The sequence below is a fragment of the Equus caballus genome, chromosome 23 (genome assembly GCF_041296265.1).
Source record: "Equus caballus isolate H_3958 breed thoroughbred chromosome 23, TB-T2T, whole genome shotgun sequence".
NCBI lineage: Eukaryota > Metazoa > Chordata > Mammalia > Perissodactyla > Equidae > Equus > Equus caballus.
Genome location: NC_091706.1, coordinates 42,406,786 through 42,426,681, shown reverse-complemented (window position 1 = coordinate 42,426,681; position 19,896 = coordinate 42,406,786). Strand labels below are relative to the sequence as shown.

Sequence of the window (19,896 nt, the reverse complement as noted above, 5' to 3'; positions counted from 1 at the left end):
TCATCTCTAGATGTATGGTTCATCATCACCCACTTCATTTATCTGAGTTAAATTTGATCAAGTTCAAAAGGGCAGATGAGTTCAAGGTTAGGACTTTGCTTTTGTGTCACTGTTTAGTGATTAGGTGAGCTTTGGAGGGGTTATAAAATGAGACACCATTCCAATAAAGCTGGCAAGTAATTTGTGTTATAAATTTTTTTGCTATTGATGATAAAGGAGCAAAATCATTTTTCTATGACATTAGAGGAGTAGTAATCCTTCATCTGAATATGCAAAATGATCAGCTGGTCTTTTGTAAATGTTTTGAAGCAAAGCATGCTTTTACTTGCAACTGACTAATCGGTTAATCCTGAGATATTCTTTATTAGTTTAATCAGTTCTCAGCTGAACTACAGAATTCAGTTGGAATTGGATTTAAAATGCAAAGGCAACTTGCAGAATCTATGTATCTTTCTACCTATTATAATAAAAAGGTTTCAAGGAATTAAGATCCAAGCCAAAAATGACATCAAATACTTTTAAATAATAAGCTTTCCTTAGAAGTAGAGCCATTTGGTAGTAAGTAATAAGAACTGATTCTCTTTTACAGCCAGGTTTTAACCTCCAAAACGCACAGCAATGCTAATGGATTAAAGTATAGAGCTATATGACATTGAGCATTCTTGCAATTAAATTCTGTGGGTCTGTGCTGCTGATTCTCATAACAAAGGGTCATTTTAATCATCCCACAAGTTGTGGTGCATTAATCTGTATAATAGTTTGATAAAGAACATTTATTAATGCAAAATTTTTGGGTCAGGATGGGTTGTTTCCCACTTTTCTTACTGATATAATTGAGACCACATTGTAGAATTAATGGTGGAAGAAATAAGATATGCATTGACTGGAAAATGAAAATTATTTCTGATAAAAAACTAAAGCCCTTGATCTATCTTCTGGAATTACCTCCAATACATCTTGTAACTATTGTGGAGGGGAACAAATGAAAGTAGGCTATGGCCTTACTTTATGCTTACTCATCCAGTTTCTGATCCCTACAGACAGGTTTTTTTCTCCTACCATGGATAATAAAAGCATTGTGGTAATTTTATCTATAGCTTGGTACTGCTGGGTTTGACAAAGCAGTGTTCCTCTCTTAAGTGTATTTGACCAAGTGATTTTTTAGAAAGGCCTATAATTCAAATCGTTGAAACCATATCATCGAATAGAATGGTGGCTTAAGGGGATTTCCACATGCATGCCTCACATCTAGGCCCATAAAAAATAGAAAGAGGCTTTCTAAACAGAGTCACTCTTAATATTGTCTTCTGAGCTCATTTATCGTTTGAGATAATCTCCACCTAATAAATTCATAGACTAGAACGCCTGTTGTCAAGGTCAGACTGAGCAGAGCAGTGATAGTCAAAATGAATTTTGGACAGAATGACTCCTGAAAGGTTAGTTATATTTAATTCAGGGTAGGTCTTGTAATATATCATAAGCTTTTCATCACATTGTACTTCAAAGGCTTTCTATAAAATAATCTGGTCATTTGTGTTGTAACTTCAACATAACTGGCTAACTTCAGTGTCATCTGAGCACACTTGACTCATTTAAAATATAACACAGGAAGTGTCCCACGGACATTAGAACAATCTACAGGAGCTCAGTTGGTGTTCCTGGTTTGACCTTAAAGAGTAGCTGCCTTGGATCTAAGAAGCACCAAAAACTCAAATATTTTATTCTAAAGTACTTCCTCTAAGTCTTCTAAAAAAACCCTAACAAAAGGTACTCATGGGGATGACAGTGATATGAATGAATTATGACAGTTGCCTACGTCTGAAATATGAATAAAATCAAGGTAAGGTTTGATCACTGAAGGAGAAGAAGGGACACAGTCACATAAACAACTGATGGTAAATGTTTCTGATTAACCAACTTCAAAAGGCTCTTCAGCTCATCTGCAATGCATTTGTCCTTCTCAGAGTAAGGGTCCATCATTTGCTGGCTATCAACAATAACCTTTGTAATGACTTTTCAAGTGTAATATTAAATATTTGGCACCGGAATTGTTTTAAATAACATGTTAAAAGAATCCAGGAAAAGGAAATCTAAGTACACATTCATCTGTGTTGATGAAAGCAGATGCACTAAAATTATATGTCTAAGTATAGACTGAGTGAAAGCAGTTTAGATTATCAATTTAGCTTAGATGTTTCATTATGTTTCCTTGATATTGTGCAATCATTAAGTAAACAAAAATATGGTTGAAAAAGATCTATGTGTAATTTTATTTCACCAATTTAGTCCAATTATATATTGTCACTTTCTGTCATACCTCAGTTTCCCCATTTATAGAGTGGGGATATAGTAACCTACTTTATAGGGTTATTGTAAGGAGAAAATGAACTAGGATGTGTTTAGATGCCCGAGAACAGTGCCTGGCACATAGTAAGTGCTTAATAAATATTAGCTATTATTGTCATTATCATCATTATTATCAGTAAACCTAAATTTGACAACAGGGTTGGAAGACACTACTACATTTCTGGCCTTGTTTATTAACACCCAATTGATGTATAAGTGATCAGCCCACCTGAATTTATTATCAGATGTTCCAAATTTGCTAAACAGGCAATAACCAACCTACTGTGGTTTTCATAAATGAATTTACATTTCATGTAATTTTAAGTGCATCAATAAACTCAAATTTCACAGAAAATTTTAGAACATTATAAATTAAATATTGTTCAAAAATAATGTGGACACAGGTGATCTATATAACCAAAAGAGTACACTTTTAGGTTACAACTTTGGCCAGCTGAGAATACTGACAAATCTGTGTAGAGGAGACTGAAGTATACTGTCAGGTTCCTAACATAAGCATTTGGTGTTTACCTGTATACAACCTGCAGCCATTATCATCACAGAAGTCTGGCCTGGATTGTATCAGGGTCTCGTTTTACTAAGTAGATGCCACTACTTTGGTTTTTACTGTATTATTTCCATTTCTAAGAACAAGAGTAGATTTTGCCAGAATGTTTCCATAAGTGCCTTAATTATATTTACCAACCTGAAGACAGATTTCATTCCATGTTCTAGTTTGCCCTCAGATACATATTCTTATCTATACAGACATTAAAACAAATAAAATCAAAATTCTTTCCAAAAACCCAGCAAAGTTGCCCCTCATATCGAAAGGCATCCCAGACTGTTATGAGTTTCTTTTTCCCTGTTAATCCCTTTGAAATACCGATATTTAATGGGAGTAGACAAAGCTAACTTCAACATCATTTTGAAGCCATTTGTCATAAAATACTATTAACATGATTTTCTCCTAAGAAAGGGTTAATGCAAAAGAATAGAGAATCAAAACATAATTTCTACATTTTTCTTTTAGAAATACAAGTGTATGTTTGTTTTCTTCGGGGTAATATTAAAATTAATTTTTATCGACCCTGCCTAGATCACCTGGCAAGATAATTCAACCTCTCCAGAGAACTGTCAGCTCCAGAAAAAGTTGATGCCATGATAAATGTGAGGAATCATATCCCAAATGGTTCTCAAGGAGCCAAGTCAAGCCAGAAATTATTAAATGAGTGACAATGTCTATTAAATACGTCAACTAAAAATTGGTCATCAGATTCCATTTCTGCAGATTTGAGGGAATTTGCATCATGTAAATTATCTCATTACTAAAAATAATCTGAAATGGTGCTGACTTCTCCAAAAAGTTGGTCATATTTGGAGATTTAGAAGGCTTTATCTGATGTTACTACTTGTTTGACAAATAACAATAATAGAGCCTGCATGACAGGTTTCTGTGAATCAAGCTGACTTTTTTCCTTAGACAAGTTATAATGCACTCTTGCCCTTTGAGAGATTTCATTTGGGTAGACAATGATATGAGCTACCAGTAAAGGATTCATAGCCCTGTGTGTATAGCCTGGGCCTTGCAATAGCAGTCCAGTGTCTTACCTTAACAGCAAGACAAGCATTTGAAAGATACAGAAAACTGAGATTTAGTGATGCTCACATGCTCCATGAAATGTAGACAAATTGTATTTGGGTTGTTCCCAGTCCTGGCTTAATTTCTTCCATTAAACCGTAGTTAAGTTGGGTTACTGTTGTTTACATTTCTTTCTCTTTTTCCCTTAAGCTGCTTAAAGAGATATCTAGGAAACGCAGAAGTATCCGTTATGGGAGAGAAGTTGAATTAAAGCCATATATTGCTGCTCACTTTGATGTTCTTCCCACTGAGTTCACCCTGGGGGATGATAAACATTATGGTGGATTTACAAACAAGCAACTCCAAAGTGGTCAAGAATATGTCTTCTTTGTGTTGGCTGTGATGGAACACGCAGAGTCTGTAAGTTAATTGTGATGGCATCTATTTCCTATGGTGTTCTTACACATTTTCACCAGAATATGGTTGTTTCTGGATGTGTAGGTACATCTATCTTGATTATTTGTCATGAGCTGTCACTAACTTAAACATAATAACAGGCTACCTACTCTTTGAACATTGCTGAGTAATTTGCTTGAGATTTCATTACATACAAGGCTGCATCTCTAATGTCAGGGAATTTAGGTGGACTTCTAGTATATGAAGTGCCAAATTGATTTGATGTTGTTCCTGAGACCTTTCAGTGTGACACACGTATTGATAGAAGGGTGACAGCCATCAATGTTCACAGTCTCTTTCCTCATCCTTTTAAAATGGCTGTTCTCCAAAAAAAAAAGTCTTTCATAATACCTAATAGACATCAGCCTGTGTGATTTACAATAGGAACTAACAAGCCCTGGGTTTAAATAAAGTATACTTCCAGGTATTTGAAAGCATTGATTGGAGGTGATTGTACTTTATTCTCCTATAACTGCCAGTGAGCCCACAATGCGCTCTACCCAGATTCATGGGGAAGTTCTGTCTAGGAAAAGGCGAGCACAGCCAGCTTCTTTAATTATAGCAATTTACCAGTGACTTTATCAGTGAAAAGCCAAGAAAGTTAGAAAATAACTCAATAAAACAGAGAATTCCTAAGGTACTCTAAATAATGAGTTGTCTTCTTTTATGTAATTCATCTTGCTCTTATGTCGTTTTATGCTTCAGTTGCTTTGAATGTTAAGAAAAAAAAAGAGAGAAATTGTAGATGGGAATGGGGTGGATTTTGAAGTGGCAGTTCATGTTAACATTTAATATACGTGTTCTAAACTCTATCTTTCTAATAGGGGCCTAAAACTGACAAGCATGCCAACTCACTTGAGCCATCACTTCCCGTATATAAGAAGCCTGAGGTGTATCAAAGATTTCTCCACATCAGGAGTTAGCACGTACAGTAGGGCTTCTCTTCAAATGACTGAAGGAATTCCCCTGTGGAAAATCAAAACACAAAGGCAGCCTTTCTGCCTGGTTTACCTTTGTGCACAGAATGTCATTTGAAAACAAAGTGACGGGCTTCCTGGAATTTTAATGCATGGATATGCTTTCTCTTTCTAGTTGAGGTTTTAGACAGAACATCAAGGGAATGGAATGTTGGAACTGATGTTTTTTCTTTTTTAAAATGACTTTTAGATATTTGAAAGTAATTTTCTTTAAATAGCTCTAGAACATTTCAGAAAGAACATTCAGACCATTGAGGTAGATCAGAGAATCCAGCAAGGAAGAGAAATCTCATCAGATCATGCAGCCTGTTTGTGGCACTGTCAGAGACTGGTTTCTAATGTCTCCCAGACATTTCTAGTAGTGTTTAAATGCCTCATCGTTGATGAAGAGTCTGCTCCTTCCCTTAGTATGTCATCTCACTATTTCATTAATTATATAATTAGAGGGGCCAGTCCCGTGGCTGAGTGGTTAAGTTCACACGCTCCGCTTCCCGAGGCCTAGAGTTTCCCTGATTTGGATCCTGGGCGTGGACATGGCACTGCTCATCAGGGCATGTTGAGGTGGTATCCCATGTGCCACAACTAGAAGGACGTACAACTCAAAATGCACAACTATGTGCTGGGGGAGTTGGGAGGAAATAAGCAGGAAAAAAAGAAGAAGATTGGCAACAGTTGTTAGCTCAGGTGCCAATCTTTAAAAAAAAAAATTATATAATTAGAATTTTTTTCCAAATATTTTATCTGAATTGCCCTTTTCTTTATCATCTTTCTCAATATTGTTCTCAAAGTTAACAGCATGCCTTTTGTATTTCATGTACGTTTTCAGGCCAGCGTTTACTTTTTGTAGAAGAGACTTGTAGCTAACTAGTATAATGTTAGCAGTGATACAGTCCTTTTGTAAGCCTCAAATTTTCATGAGTGATTGTTAATAAAGCACCTAACCACTCCAAGGGTGGATTCATAATTTGCATACAGAAAATATGTCCCCTCTCCAAAGCCGCAAGCTTTTCCCCAGTCCATTGCCTCATATTAAGAATATAAGAGGACAGGTTTAAAATGACCAAAGGTTTGATCTTTTCTGTTACCCTCAAAGACTGAACAAATTCTACTTTTCACGAGGCGGGTATCATTTTATGGTTTTGTTTTCTTCTCATTTTCACATGTCTCTGTTTGCTGATTTGGGTTGGAAATCTACGTGCTTTAGGAAAACCTCTCCTTAGATTTCGATCTTGGCTGACCAAGATTATTATCTCAAAGGCTCTTGGGAAAGAATTTCATGTCAGAGAATTTTGTTTACTTTTGACCAGAAAATAACTTGAGTGTGACCTACAAAATGGAGAGGGAAAAGTATAAACCAAAACAAACAATTATATAAAGAATCACGTTTCTTGGATATTTAGTGTCTTTGCCAAGTCCTTTGTGTAAATCCTTACACTATACGTATCTTTTTTTGTTTGTTTAGCTGCTTCTGAGAAGATTGGAAATATACTGAGTTTTTCTCTTCTTTTGATGCATTAGGAAGCCTGAAAGTCTAGTCAGTCTCTTTCCTGGGCACAGTGAAGAAAATGGAAATAAGAATAGTATATAAGCATTTAGTGGGGCATGTGTTCTCCAGAGTGACTGCTGAGCTTGCTGTACTTAAATTCAGAATATATGCCCCTAAACTAAAATTTTTTAAATGCAAAGTAAAAAATTAGATGTTTCTACTGATCATGGGAAAATGAGAAACTCCCTCATGTCTTGATAATCTCAGCCATTGTAAAAGATGGGCATTTTATTTTATTCAAGAGATTTTCTGGGAACTCACTAAGTGCAAAGTTCTGTACTAGCTGCTGTATGCATACAAACACAAATAATATATAAATCTTTACCTTCTAGGAGTTTATAGTTTTATTAAAGAAAATAAAGAATATGCACAAATAAAAAGACAAAATAGAGTTTGGCAAATGCCATTAAAAAAGGAATAAGACTACTTAAAAATTTTAAATTATTTTTACATACATTTTGTATGTAATGACTGATTATTTCTAGTTAAGGAGACGTAGCTTCAGTGGAGGCAGCATTTAGATGGAGCCTTGGAGATTAGCTGATTTCAGGAGCTAAATGTTGTGCAACTTGTGAGAGAGTTAAAGAGAGAATAGAGTATTTGGAGAGTGGTAGCAAGAAGTTCACTGGGATGGAATAAGTTGTACATAGTAAGAAAGTTTAAACAAAATTGTGGAGACCCTTAGGAACCATGCTGACATGTCTGGGTTTTATTTAGGAATCACCAGAGGGGCTCCTGAAGGTTTTATAGCTGCAGTTTAGGATAATAACTCTAGTAGCATTGGAGACTGTTAGAAGAAGGAAGACTCTTGATATGGTTGGATGAGTATGAATGAAGTCCCAAAGAAAAGTGGTAGCCATGAGACTAGAAAGAGGGTGGATGGACCTGAGGATCATTTATAAGATAAAATCAGTAGTTTCTCATTCCTAGATGTTGAAAAAATGAGAAAAGTTGACAAATCAGAAGGAGGGTATTTCTGGGAAGCAGGGACATAGCACATGCAATTCTTAAGTTGAGGATACATGTATTAATCTCTAGAAACAATTGGAAGTGAAGGTCTGGGACTTAGCAGAGTTTCTGAGTTCAAGAACATTAATGAGGAAATAATCTGTATTGAGGTTAGAAGTTAAAACTGGGGATGACCTTGCCAGATAAGGGTGAAAAAAAATAGCAAAGAACAGAAGTTAAGAATGCTGCACAAAGGATGGATTCCAAGGCAGTTAACTCAACAGGACATGATCAGTTGGAAAGATTAGGAAGGAACCAGTTGAGTACGGAATTAGAGTCAGAAGAGGGAATTTTAAAGAAGATTTGATCAACTGTGGCAAATCTGGAAAAGATGTCTGGAAGGGTAAGGACTGAATAAAGACATTTAGATTTGGGAAACGAGAGAACAGGATCATTGGTGGTGCTGGAGTGAGAAGACATGAGGAGTGAGTTGTAGGACAGGCAGGGCAGCCTGTGTATGTGGACTGGTCTCTGTTGAAAAAGGTAAAGACAGGACTTTATAAGGGGGTAGAGTCAAGAGAATCCTTTTCTGAGATAGTCTAAGACAGAATAAAATAGGATATTACAAGAACAAAATTCTTAGATATTCAGTCCGTTCCTTCACCAAGTAACTATATATTTTTCCCAACTTTATTGAGGAATAATTGCCAAATATAATTGTATGTACTTAAAATTCAGAACATAATGATTATGTATATATGTATATACACACACACACAGACATACACATTATGGAATGATTAACAAGGTCAAGATAATGCACATCCATCACCTCACATAGTTAACTATTTTTTTGTGTGTGTATGGTGAGAGGGTCTAAGATCTACTCTCAGCAACTTTCAAGTATACAATACCATATTACTAACTATAGTCACCACACTGTACATTAGTTCCTCAAAACTCGTTCTTCTTATAACTGAAGGTTTGTGCTCTTTGACCAACATCTCCCCATTTCTCTCTCCCTCCAGCCCCTGGCAACCACCATTCTATTCTCCATTTCTATGAAATAGATTGGTTTTGTTTTAGATTCTAGACATAAGTGATACCATTACAGTATATGTCTTTGTCTGGCTTATTTCACTTAGTGTAATGCTCTCAGGTTCATCCATGAAATGGCAGCATTTCTTTCTTTTTTATGGCTGAATAATATTTCATTATGTGAGTGTATATTATGTATATATATATATCTCTCGCATTTTTTAATCCACTCTTCTGTCAAAGGACACTTAAGTTGTTTCCGTGTCTTAGATATTGTAAATAACGCTGCATTGAACACAGGTGTACAGATCTCTTCCAGATAGTGATTTAATTTCCTTTGAATGTATACCCAGGAGTGGGTTTGCAGCATCATATGGTAGTTGTATTTTTAATGTTTTAGGGAACTGATATACTGTTTTCATAATGGCTGTACCAATTCACATACCCACCAACAGTCTACAAGGGTTCCCTATTCTCTGTATCAATTATTTATTGGGAACAATCATATCAACCTCTGAGCAGTAACTGTAATAAAATTAAATGGGAGCTGCTAAATCCTTTTAAGTTATAAAACGTCTATGTTCTAGAAAGCCGTATCATCAATTTCATAGATCTTGCATCTATAATTAAACATTGGACTTCTCTTTTGAAGTTGTAGACTTTGTCATTGTTTGGCCTCCATTTTCTAACTAATGTACAGCACCAAGGACTATTTACATAATTTAACATATAATTAAATACTGACAGTTTGCTCTATAAATGTTTACTTTTTTAATTTGGTCTCCTTAGCTGGATAATGACATCTTGAGGGCTGGAAGTATAATGTTTCTGTTGATTTTCACGTGGTATGTAGCACATTGTTACAATGTAAATGCTCATTGAACGTTTTGTGATTGGTTAATTATTGGTACTTTATATTTCATAAGAGCATTTTATATACCACATATAGATCCCAATGAAAACGTATCTATGGAGTAATTTTTGCCATCAAAAATGATTTTATTATAAAATAATTCACTCCATAAGGAAATTTAGATTGCAAAACGTCTTTCCTTATTCCTTTCTTCCTTCTTTCGTTCCTTTTCCTCCCCATCCCCTCTCCTTTCTTCCCGTCTCATTCTTTTTTACTAACATTGTTTCACATATCATCAAATCCACTGTGTCCTGAATCTTTGCTTCTTCTAATGCTGAAGATACTTTCTAGAAAGTCATTATTTTATAACTAACATAGTCTCTGTTTTTCCTTAGAAGATGTATGCAACCAGCCCCTACTCTGACCCTGTTGTGTCAATGGATCTGGATCCACAGCCAATTACGGATGAAGAGGAAGGCTTGATCTGGGTTGTAGGTCCTGTCCTTGCAGTGGTCTTTATCATCTGCATTGTCATAGCTATTCTTCTTTATAAAAGGTAGGTTTGCCCAATATTTCTATTGCAACCTTGGGGGCAGCCTTAGTTTTGAAGACTTTATCACCCTTCTGTGGTCATTATGTGGTTGATCTTAGTAAAAATACTTCCATGCAACCCCAATAATCATTGGGAAAATGTTTCCATTAGAGTTAGAACAAAATGTAAAGACTGTGCTACTTAAAATCTCATTCAGTGTGTGTATAGACTTTGTTGCCCAGCGTACATGGACTCTAGCCTACATCTTCTGAGCTACTTTATGCAGTATGAGCACTCTGCATGACACTTGAGACATTACTATATTCACAAGCAGATAACTCCATGTAAGCTTGCGTTTGATTATTTTAGATGATTAATTAATCCATGTCAACATAGTTTTTGAAAGGCTATTGCAAATTTGCACATTTGTGTCCCTTTCATAAGTCTAATGTGCACATGTGCCGAGATTTTTTTTCCTGTAGCTATTTCTCAAAACTTAGCAAAGGTAGCTAAAAATTGAAGCTTAAAGAAGGAAAGAAGAGAAAGAGAATTAACTTTTTCCTTTCCCACTTTGCTTCTAACCCTTATTCTGCATCTTCAGTAGTGAATTCTCATTTATGTCCAAGAAGGGATGCAAGGTACCATTTTCCTTTTAAAAAAGTATAAGCTCGGTCTTAATACTCCCAAATATAAATCTGACCTAAAAGGCTTTGACTATAATTAGGATGCAAATTATCCACATTTACCCCATGTTTTCTGATCTTCCACTCTTTTTTTTTTTATTAATGTTATGATAGATTACAACCTTGTGAGATTTCAGTTGTACATTTAATCTTCCACTCTTTTTCAATTCTATTTTTGCCTCCATTATAAATAAGCAAATTTTTCCCATAGGTCACTGCTCAGTCAAGTGGATAGAGGACATTAGTAATTCTTCCCCTAAATCCTTTCTGATTTAAAAAATAAAATTATATTATTATAAGTATTGAAATTATAAAAATTGTCATATATAATACAGTCTCTTAAACATTTAGAATGACTAAATTCTGAATTATCTCCCTTTATGTCAGTTTTTCTTTTCTTCCAAACCAAATTCTATTTTTATGAAACTTTAAATCTGTGTTCCCCTTTTCCTTTATAGTGTGTCATCTTTCAGAATGCTACTATGAAGATGATCTCTTCCCTCTACTGTAAAATAGCTTCTTTCTCTCTTTTCCCTGCCCTCTCTCTCCCCTTCTAACCTTGACCTTCAAAATCAGATGAGAATGTCTTCATTTGATTCTTGATTACATGCTTAAGCTGATAATCTTATTTCCGTTGTTTCTTTTTCCTACCCATAAAGCTCCCTTCATTGGATTTACCTTAATTATTTCTACCTGTATTTGTTTGTTAAGTATGTTCTTCTTCTTATGTTCCTGGAATATCCCTTTTTTCATAAATTCTACTCTTGACTCAAAAAAATATCCTTTGAGATACATCTCCTTTGAAAAACTTTTTCTTATGAGGCTATGTCCACATTAATCTAGTGTGAGAAGAGAGTTGAGGAAAAAAAGGGAAAATTAAAGAAGTTCATACTCGTAACCCATTAAATTACCTATCCTGTCTTAGAGTTAGAGAGAATGAAAGAAATATCCATTATTGTTTTTTTTTTTCTGATCACTGCCTCGCTGAAATATCCTTGTCATAGAATAGCTGGAAAAGCAGGTGATTGAAGGCCAAAATCTCTTAGTTGATGGTTTCAATCTTCCCATCCCAATGTGTGTTTTATCAGTGTGTATGTTAAGGACCCCACTGTATTTGAGCACCTTTCTCCTGTGTAAGAGGTAAGGGCAGGTAGCACGAGGCACCCAATGCCCCAAAACAATAACAGATCCTGTGTGAGTCCAAGCAGGAGCCAGTACCCTTTGCTGTTCGTGTGCTGTACTTACTACCAGAAACGAAATGACAATAAAAAAGCAAAAGTAGTATTATAATTGTTTTCTCTGAAATGTTTATTCAGGTGATCACCTCACATCAGATTGTGGGAGTCAGATCAGAAAACAGATGCTTCCTGACAGTTGCATTTCTAAACCATGTCACATGACGTTTTGTGATTATTCAAAATGGACAAAATGATTGCCTTGTTTTTTTAAGTTGTGTTTCATTTGGATGTATCTGGCTATCATTAAGTCGTGCCACTTAAGAGAGATATGCATGGCATTTGTGAATCAGTTACATAAATGTGAATAAATAGGTTTATAAACCTTGATAATTTTTAAAAGATTTGTTTTTCTTTCTTTATCTGTATGTGCTTGAGAAAAATCAACTCAGTTATAATTTTTCCTAATCCTGCAAAAAGAAGTATCGTATTTAAAGGCGTTATGACTCTATTAAAATAGAGTCACATTTTAGTGTGTGCATATGTAAGCATCGTCTAATGCAATTGTTGGAAGATGCACACATCCTCGAATGCTAAGTATATTTAGCTAACCATCTGAAGGCCCATGAAGCATTTCTGAAATAGAAATGCTTGCTTCAGCAGTAAAGAACATTCCTGACTTGAAATTCAAGTAGACCCAACAATGTCCTTGTTGATTATCATGAGGCAGTTCAAGACGAAATCTTCTGTAGGCAATGAATAGTATCTTTTATGGCTTAGATTCTGAGCAAAGTTAATTATATAATAAATACTTCATCTCTCGTTTTAGATGTCTTTCAATTTATACATAGGTCATTGATAATGGCTCAGAATTGAATGTATCATTATTATTATTATTATTAAAGTGTCTCACTTCCTGTATGCAAATAGTATTTTGAGCAAGGAATGAGTATAAAATATTGTTGACTCATATTATGTTGATAATCCTGTTTATCATATACACCTGCTTACACTTCTACTTGCGTTATGAGTAGGTCTGTAGCTATGGATAGTTTGTCCATACAAAGAAGGATATTTCATCCAGCCATCTGAGGAGACTTTGAGACTTATTCCTGTTAATTATATTAATGTGGAAATAGCATACTCTTCTACCTGCCATTCTATTCATTTGACTTTATTTTTAATCTACTAATTTGTAAACCTATGATACATTGATAATCAATGACAAAACATTATCACTGAAGCTTTATAAGGGCCCTAAAATACCTTCTGAACCATCAGAAAATTAAAATATGTTGAGTAAGTCATCTTGCAATATGATTTTATTTTTGAAATTTTGTTCTCTATATGTGATATATACAGTGATTTCAAAATGTAAACTACAAAGATAAGATGGTGGGAAGGTTTAGAAAAACACACTGAATTAGGATTCAGGAAACCTGAGTTCAAGTCCCAGCTCGGTGACTAGCTGGCCATATGGGGTAGAAATCATGCCAACACTCTGGGCCTCGATTTCCTCATTTATGAAATAATTAAATGTATTTATAAAATAAGTAAATTTATAGATAAAAAGTTATCTAGATAATTGAACCTTTTTAATAATAATGTTCTCTGATCTAAGAACATCGAAAACCAAGTAATAGAATTAGTACTATATTATTTCTGCCTCCAGTGTGTGTGTGTGCTTTTTAAATATGACTCCAGGTTGCCCTTCATTCATCTGCCCCCTACACACACAAAAAGTCCATGAAGCAATTGAATGCTCTTAGATATTCATCTGCCCTATGCGTCTGTTACATACGGAAGGCTTTTCAATCATCCTAGAACTCCCCAGGAATTGTTTATAAAGAAAATATTTTAAAATAAAATATTAACCTGATTCTATGGAAAAGCATTTCAGGATAGATGAGAAGCGTTTATTATGTACTCTAGAGAAAAAGAAAATATGGATTAGGAGGTTGGAAAGATCTAAGGCATGGTCTATGCAAAATTTACATGTTTGAATAGTAATAGTCTAACCTGAATGGTTACTGTAGAGAGAATAAATTTTCATCCCCACTCCAAGATGTTTATGTGTGAGGCCATGAGGTAGATGTGACTAAAATAGAGACTTCAGCTTTTCGAGCTTCAGATCCAACATTGGCTGTCTGTGGGCTTTGCCTCTTTAGTCTTCTCTTTTTACATCAACCCAATATATATTTCCAAGCTGTCATCAAAGAAAGAAATACAGTACAGAATATTTTGAGATGCTTTGAAGAAACATGCTGCCATGCCCAACCACACTGAGCGATGCCAGTTGATTCTGCCTTCTGGCCTTTGAGTAGGTCCCTCCCTAAGCCTGGAATGTCTTTCCTCCCACTCCATGGCCACTCCTCTTGGCCTAGCTAACTCTGTAACTCATCATTTAGAAGTAAGCTAGATACCACCTACTATATTAAAAGCCTTCCTGGGTTCCTCCTCCTTGTCCTCTCTTTTCTACCACTTCAGGCTTCCTTAGGGTCCCATTTTCTATGCTCTTACAGCATTTTCTACTTATCCATGCGTAGAACCTACCGCATCACTGTAATTGTCCATTCTCTTGGCTTTCTGCCCCCACTAAACTGGAGGTCAAAGACTGTGCCTTATTGTGTATCCCTTGTGCCAAGTGGAGTGCATGACATAGAGGGATATTGAATAATCAAATTTATACAAGCCAAATAGTGTTAAACAAACTCAGTTTCCTCCACCACTCAGTATCACCATCTTGGCTGGCAAAAGCTGTAATAAAACCCTCAGCCTATAATTTAAATATACCAGTTCCAAAAACCTTCAAACTTAGATATTTACACCAAATATGTACCCGTGTGTGTGGTGAGGCTGACATTTCTGTGGAAGAGGGAGTGAATCACACTACCTATACATTTGTTCATCTGAATACTCAACAGCTTTTTAATATACAAAACTGATTATTCACTAAGTGGTTCTCTTCCATCCAGAGGAATAGATTTTCCCACAACAGATTCCCTGATGATCTCATTGATTAAAAAAATGAGCAAGTTAGGAACAGAGATGTAGGATTTTTTAAAACCTGGCACACCAAGTAAATCACTTTAAAATTAAGAGTAAAAAGAATTAGCCAATGTGTTTGATATCATTTTCATTATTCACTTTGTATGTGTATGTTTGTACAATTTAAGTGTGGATTTTGTATTTTTGCAAAGAGATGGACTCATGTATCTTAAAGCCAGATATTTTAGCAACCTGGGTATATATTTCATTGGCATTAATATGGACTTGATACCTTTATTTTTGTAATTGACAACTCACTAAATACTACTTTGCAATTCATCTCAATATGAAGATTATTTAGGTTAATTCTTTTCAGGTAAAGGTTCTACTCTCTGCATAAAGAACATGGTTACTTAAACAATCCACATATTCTCACAGGTGAAAGTGTCTCTGAGCATGAGTTAGATATGTTCCCAGGCAGCAGCTCCTCTTTGACTAGGAAAATATCTGTCATGTCAATGGCTGGTAATAAAATACTTTTCCGGATTAGCCTAGCTATATAGATGGGTCATGCACTGTAGATTTATAATAATGAGTATTACTTTTCCACAACTGAAAATGTATTTAATCTTTTATTGGAAAAAAGATTTATGATCACCTTACTTGTCAAAAGGTGTTTGAAGAAATCATTTCTGCCACTTTATTACCTCATGGCGTATTATACAGTTGTGCCAATTTTTGTGCAGTTCAGTGCAATTTGCAGGTATTTTATATCATTAAAGGAATAACATACCTCTTGACTGAGGACTCTATTTTCAATGAACAAATTTCTTATATGGAATAGTGTTGTATTCCCGTTGAGCACATTAGTAGTTTTCTCATGACAGGTTTTGTAAAAATCTAATTATATCTCTACCATCAAATACTTCCTGGGATATAATTAGTTGTGGCAATATTTTGTAGCTTGATGGATAAAAGTGAATGTGACATTCACACACGCACGCAAATGCTTTGTTTAGTGATGTACACTCATGTCCTTTGTTTATGTCATGGTTAAAGGCCTTTAAATATTTTGATTCCCTGTCATTTCCTAATGTGTGTCTGCTTGTGAGCACTGTTAAATCTTGGTTGTCATGGTTACTCTTGATACCATTGGCCAACTAACATTTAGCCTTTCTTTTTCTTTTTTTTTGCTGCATTAAAATGGAGCAGTAAACCTGACAGGTGAGGAATAGAAAACAAACCCCTTTAACGCTGAGTAATCAAAAAATAAAATATGGGTAGACTTTGGAGGTATTGAGGGGGTGAGGGTGGAGGTTAAATATAAAAGATGACACCTGGCAAGTGAAAGATGGATAAAGCCTTCATGTATAAAATAATTTTTATATTAAAATAATTCTGGGGGTAATAATAAAATAATTTGTCTATATAAAAAGATAAAAAAGATTACTTTTATTTAAAGATAAATTTGGAAGGTAGTAAAACCAGTCTCTGAGTTGTGTTTGTAATCAAGGTTAAATGAGCATTTGTATGTGTTAATGTGTCTGCAGAACAGAAATGTGAAGTGTCCCATAAACTGTTCTGTTTTTGTTTTGTTTTGTTCTTAGTAAAGACCAGTTTTCAAGTTTGATCTCAGGTCACCTCTCAATAGAGGAATACTAGCACTTTCACACCCTTTAAATATTGATGGCAGTGACTTAGTGAAAACTGTTATCTAATTACAAATTATTTTCCATGTCATCTAGCTTTGAATAACAATAGTAATAACAACAACAACAATAATAATAATCATAATAGCTATACTGTGTGACTATTGACTGATTGGTCCAACCTTACGTTCTAGCTAACTCATACCTATATGTATATATATATAAAATCTGTATATCTGTTTCTATATTGATAGATAGATTTAAATTCTTCATAAAAATTAAACTAACATAAGGATCTCAATGCTCATCTAACCTACGTTCCTCCCAGTGTTGCACTCCAGTGGTTCTCAGTGAGTGGTCCCTGGATCAGTAGCAGTAGCATCAGCGTCACCTGGGAACTTGATAGGAATACAAATTCTCAGACTCTCTTCCCCATCCCAGACCTACTGAATCAGAAACTAAGTGTTGGTCCAGCAACCTGTAGTTTAACAAGGCCTCCCAGGTGTTTCTGATGCACCTCAAAGTTTGAGGCATGTTATTTTCTGCTGTGTTATTTTCCCTAAAATTACTGAACACTGGTCAGGATGCTATACTACACTTTCACTGATAGAAAGCTTACCACCTCTATAAGGGTTCTTTTTCTTTTTGTAAGTAAATATCACTAGTTGTCATTAATTGAGCTGAAAAACACATGCAAAGTAGTTTTTTCTTTTTTAACGGAAAGACAAAACACTTTGAACCAACTTAATATACTCAAAGATCATCCTTCCCATTATAACACAATTCCACATTTCACAACTTCAGCACTGCCTTCTTGTTCTATTAAGACGAGAGAGTTGGGCCAAAACCTTGATATCGTCTTCTAACCCTCCTCCTCTATTTTATAAGTGAAGACGTTGAGAGGGTTTGTAGTTGACTTCCCCAAGGAGATACACACCAGTAGTGGCAGAGTTGGGGTTACATTCTTAATGATGTCAAAATTGTGAAGTGTTTGAACTGATTCCTCTGAATAATCATAGTAGAGATTTCAAGTAAATATATTTTCTTCCGAAAGCCTGTACTCCTATGTCTGAGTATCTTTGTTCCAAGTGAATAGATAAGATCGTCCACTCAATCTCTCTTTGTTCTTGCTTCCCACGTCACCCCTACATGAGAGCCAGGAGAGAGTAAGCGAAAATAAAACACCCCTTAGACCATAGAGTGTCCTTTTTGTTGTACGTTATTCACATTCCAAACAAACACATTTTATACAGTTTCTGCTGTCTCTGAAATGCCATGTCATCTTTTATTTCCTTTTCACCCATATAACTCCTGTACACGATAGATACTTCTCACTATGAGGAATAAATTACACTAGGGCTTTATAATCTTAATTAAAAAAAACAAAATAGCAAGGTAAAATTCCGAATATATTTCTAGTCACTGTTCTTCACTACTTTCTAGTTGAAAATAAGAATAACAAGACCTCTAAAAACTTACCAGGAAAAATGTTATTACTTACATTCATGTTGGGCCTGATTTAGACCATTATATGCCATTGAATACTTTACGACAGTATAAATTCTATTTTTTAAAGCTTTTACCATTGTTACTGATGATGACCAAACTCTTCATCTTTCAAACATTTCTTAGAAATCTTTTCTGTTAGAAAAAAATTTTTTGCACATTTATGTTTAAAAATAATGTGATAAGAGTGTGGGCAGCCAGAATTATCCATGTTGTGATCATCAAAACTAAACTAAGCAAAAAAAAATTAACCAGCTGGTTTTCCTAGCTGACTAGGATTTTTTGAGTCTGAGATCATGGAAGTCATTTTGTTTGAAGAGATAAAGTGAGGGAGAAGTTAGTTATTAAAAGTGAGGACACTCCTACTTATTACAAGTATGAATTGTAATTTTAGTCCCATGCTCTGGGTTTTCTGAGACTCATCTGGGCAACAAGATGTGATTTTCAACGTTTCTGGCACCAGAGAAACTGACTAAATTCCTTTAGAGAGTATTCTTTTCTGTCCTTTTGTCTCAGTGTTACTCAGCCTGGCCTCAGTGGAAGAGAAGATAAGGAGGATGTTCCGCAATAGCTGTAAGAGTGAAATAGTTTCCTTGCCCAGATATTTCTCTGTCTGGTTTCCATAATCCTATAAGAATGATGGTGGAGCTACTTTTAGAAGGGATAAAAATCCAGATTTTAGTCATTGGGTCTGCCTCATCATCAAAGAAAAACATCCATGCCATCTTTTGTGAAAAGACTAAAACTTAAGAAGGGCCACTGGATTATTTGGAGTGAGAAGACCAACCCTATGACCCTATGTTTGTTACATGTGGGATTGATCGACTAACTGCACTCAGTGGCATTTCATTAACCCATTTAGACTCTGTGTCTTCAGTGGTAAAATGAATCTCCGGGTTTTGAGGCAAATACCCGTAGTAGAAACACAGTGACATTTTCTACTCTGAAAATGGTCGTCATGTCCTTCTTTAACATCATCTTCCAAGCCTCTCTTTCTCTTCCTTCTCATATCTTTCTCACTAGCTCTCCAACTCTTCTTCTTCTTTCCTTCTCATTTTCCACTCCATGCAACTGGAGCTGCTAGTACCTTTGGCACATCTCAAATTCACTGCTCACCTCTGATTGGTGCTATAGCTTGGCAGTACATTGTGTCTAAAGACTGTACCTGACACCTTTAGGTAGAAAAAGGACATCTTGAGACAGGTTAATCCAAGGTTTTGAGAGACCAATGTGTCTAATAGGATTCACCCAAGAAAATTCGTTCTATCTACATATTTTGCTGAAGGCATTGCACTTGAGTAAGTCAAGTGTACTTTTCCTTTGCATTTATCTTCCCTTCATCTGCTGGTTAGTTTTAATTTATACACATGGGCAGAGATGGAAAGAAAGGCTATTTCACAATAGCCCTCTGGCTAACCATGGAATGACCTGGGTGGCACTGAATGAGAGCTCATTGCCACAGCAACACTAATGAGTTGTCCCATGGTCCTATCAAAAAGAGAAAGGGAGAGTTCCTAAACACTTTACCGCATCCCCTTCCCCAAATAAGAATGGCTTTGCTTTGAGCAGCAGGGAGGTGCTAGGATTGTGACTCCAGCCTGGAGATTGCTGGAAGCA

General features: G+C 35.5%; 1 protein-coding gene across 50 annotated transcripts in view; it reads left to right on the top strand.

Moving 5' to 3' along the window:
- Positions 1-19,896, top strand: part of PTPRD (protein tyrosine phosphatase receptor type D) — a 2,083,106-nt gene that overhangs the window by 1,947,932 nt on the left and 115,278 nt on the right. For 19 of the 50 annotated variants that reach the window (XM_070248854.1, XM_070248852.1, XM_070248834.1 and 16 more), the window contains 3 exons: positions 4,139-4,348; positions 10,142-10,302; positions 16,334-16,348. In XM_070248854.1, the coding sequence (XP_070104955.1) occupies positions 4,139-4,348; positions 10,142-10,302; positions 16,334-16,348 (386 nt within the window). The remainder of the gene's footprint in view (positions 1-4,138; positions 4,349-10,141; positions 10,303-16,333; positions 16,349-19,896) is intronic. The other 31 variants (XM_070248848.1, XM_070248849.1, XM_070248841.1 and 28 more) reach the window with 5 other exon arrangements.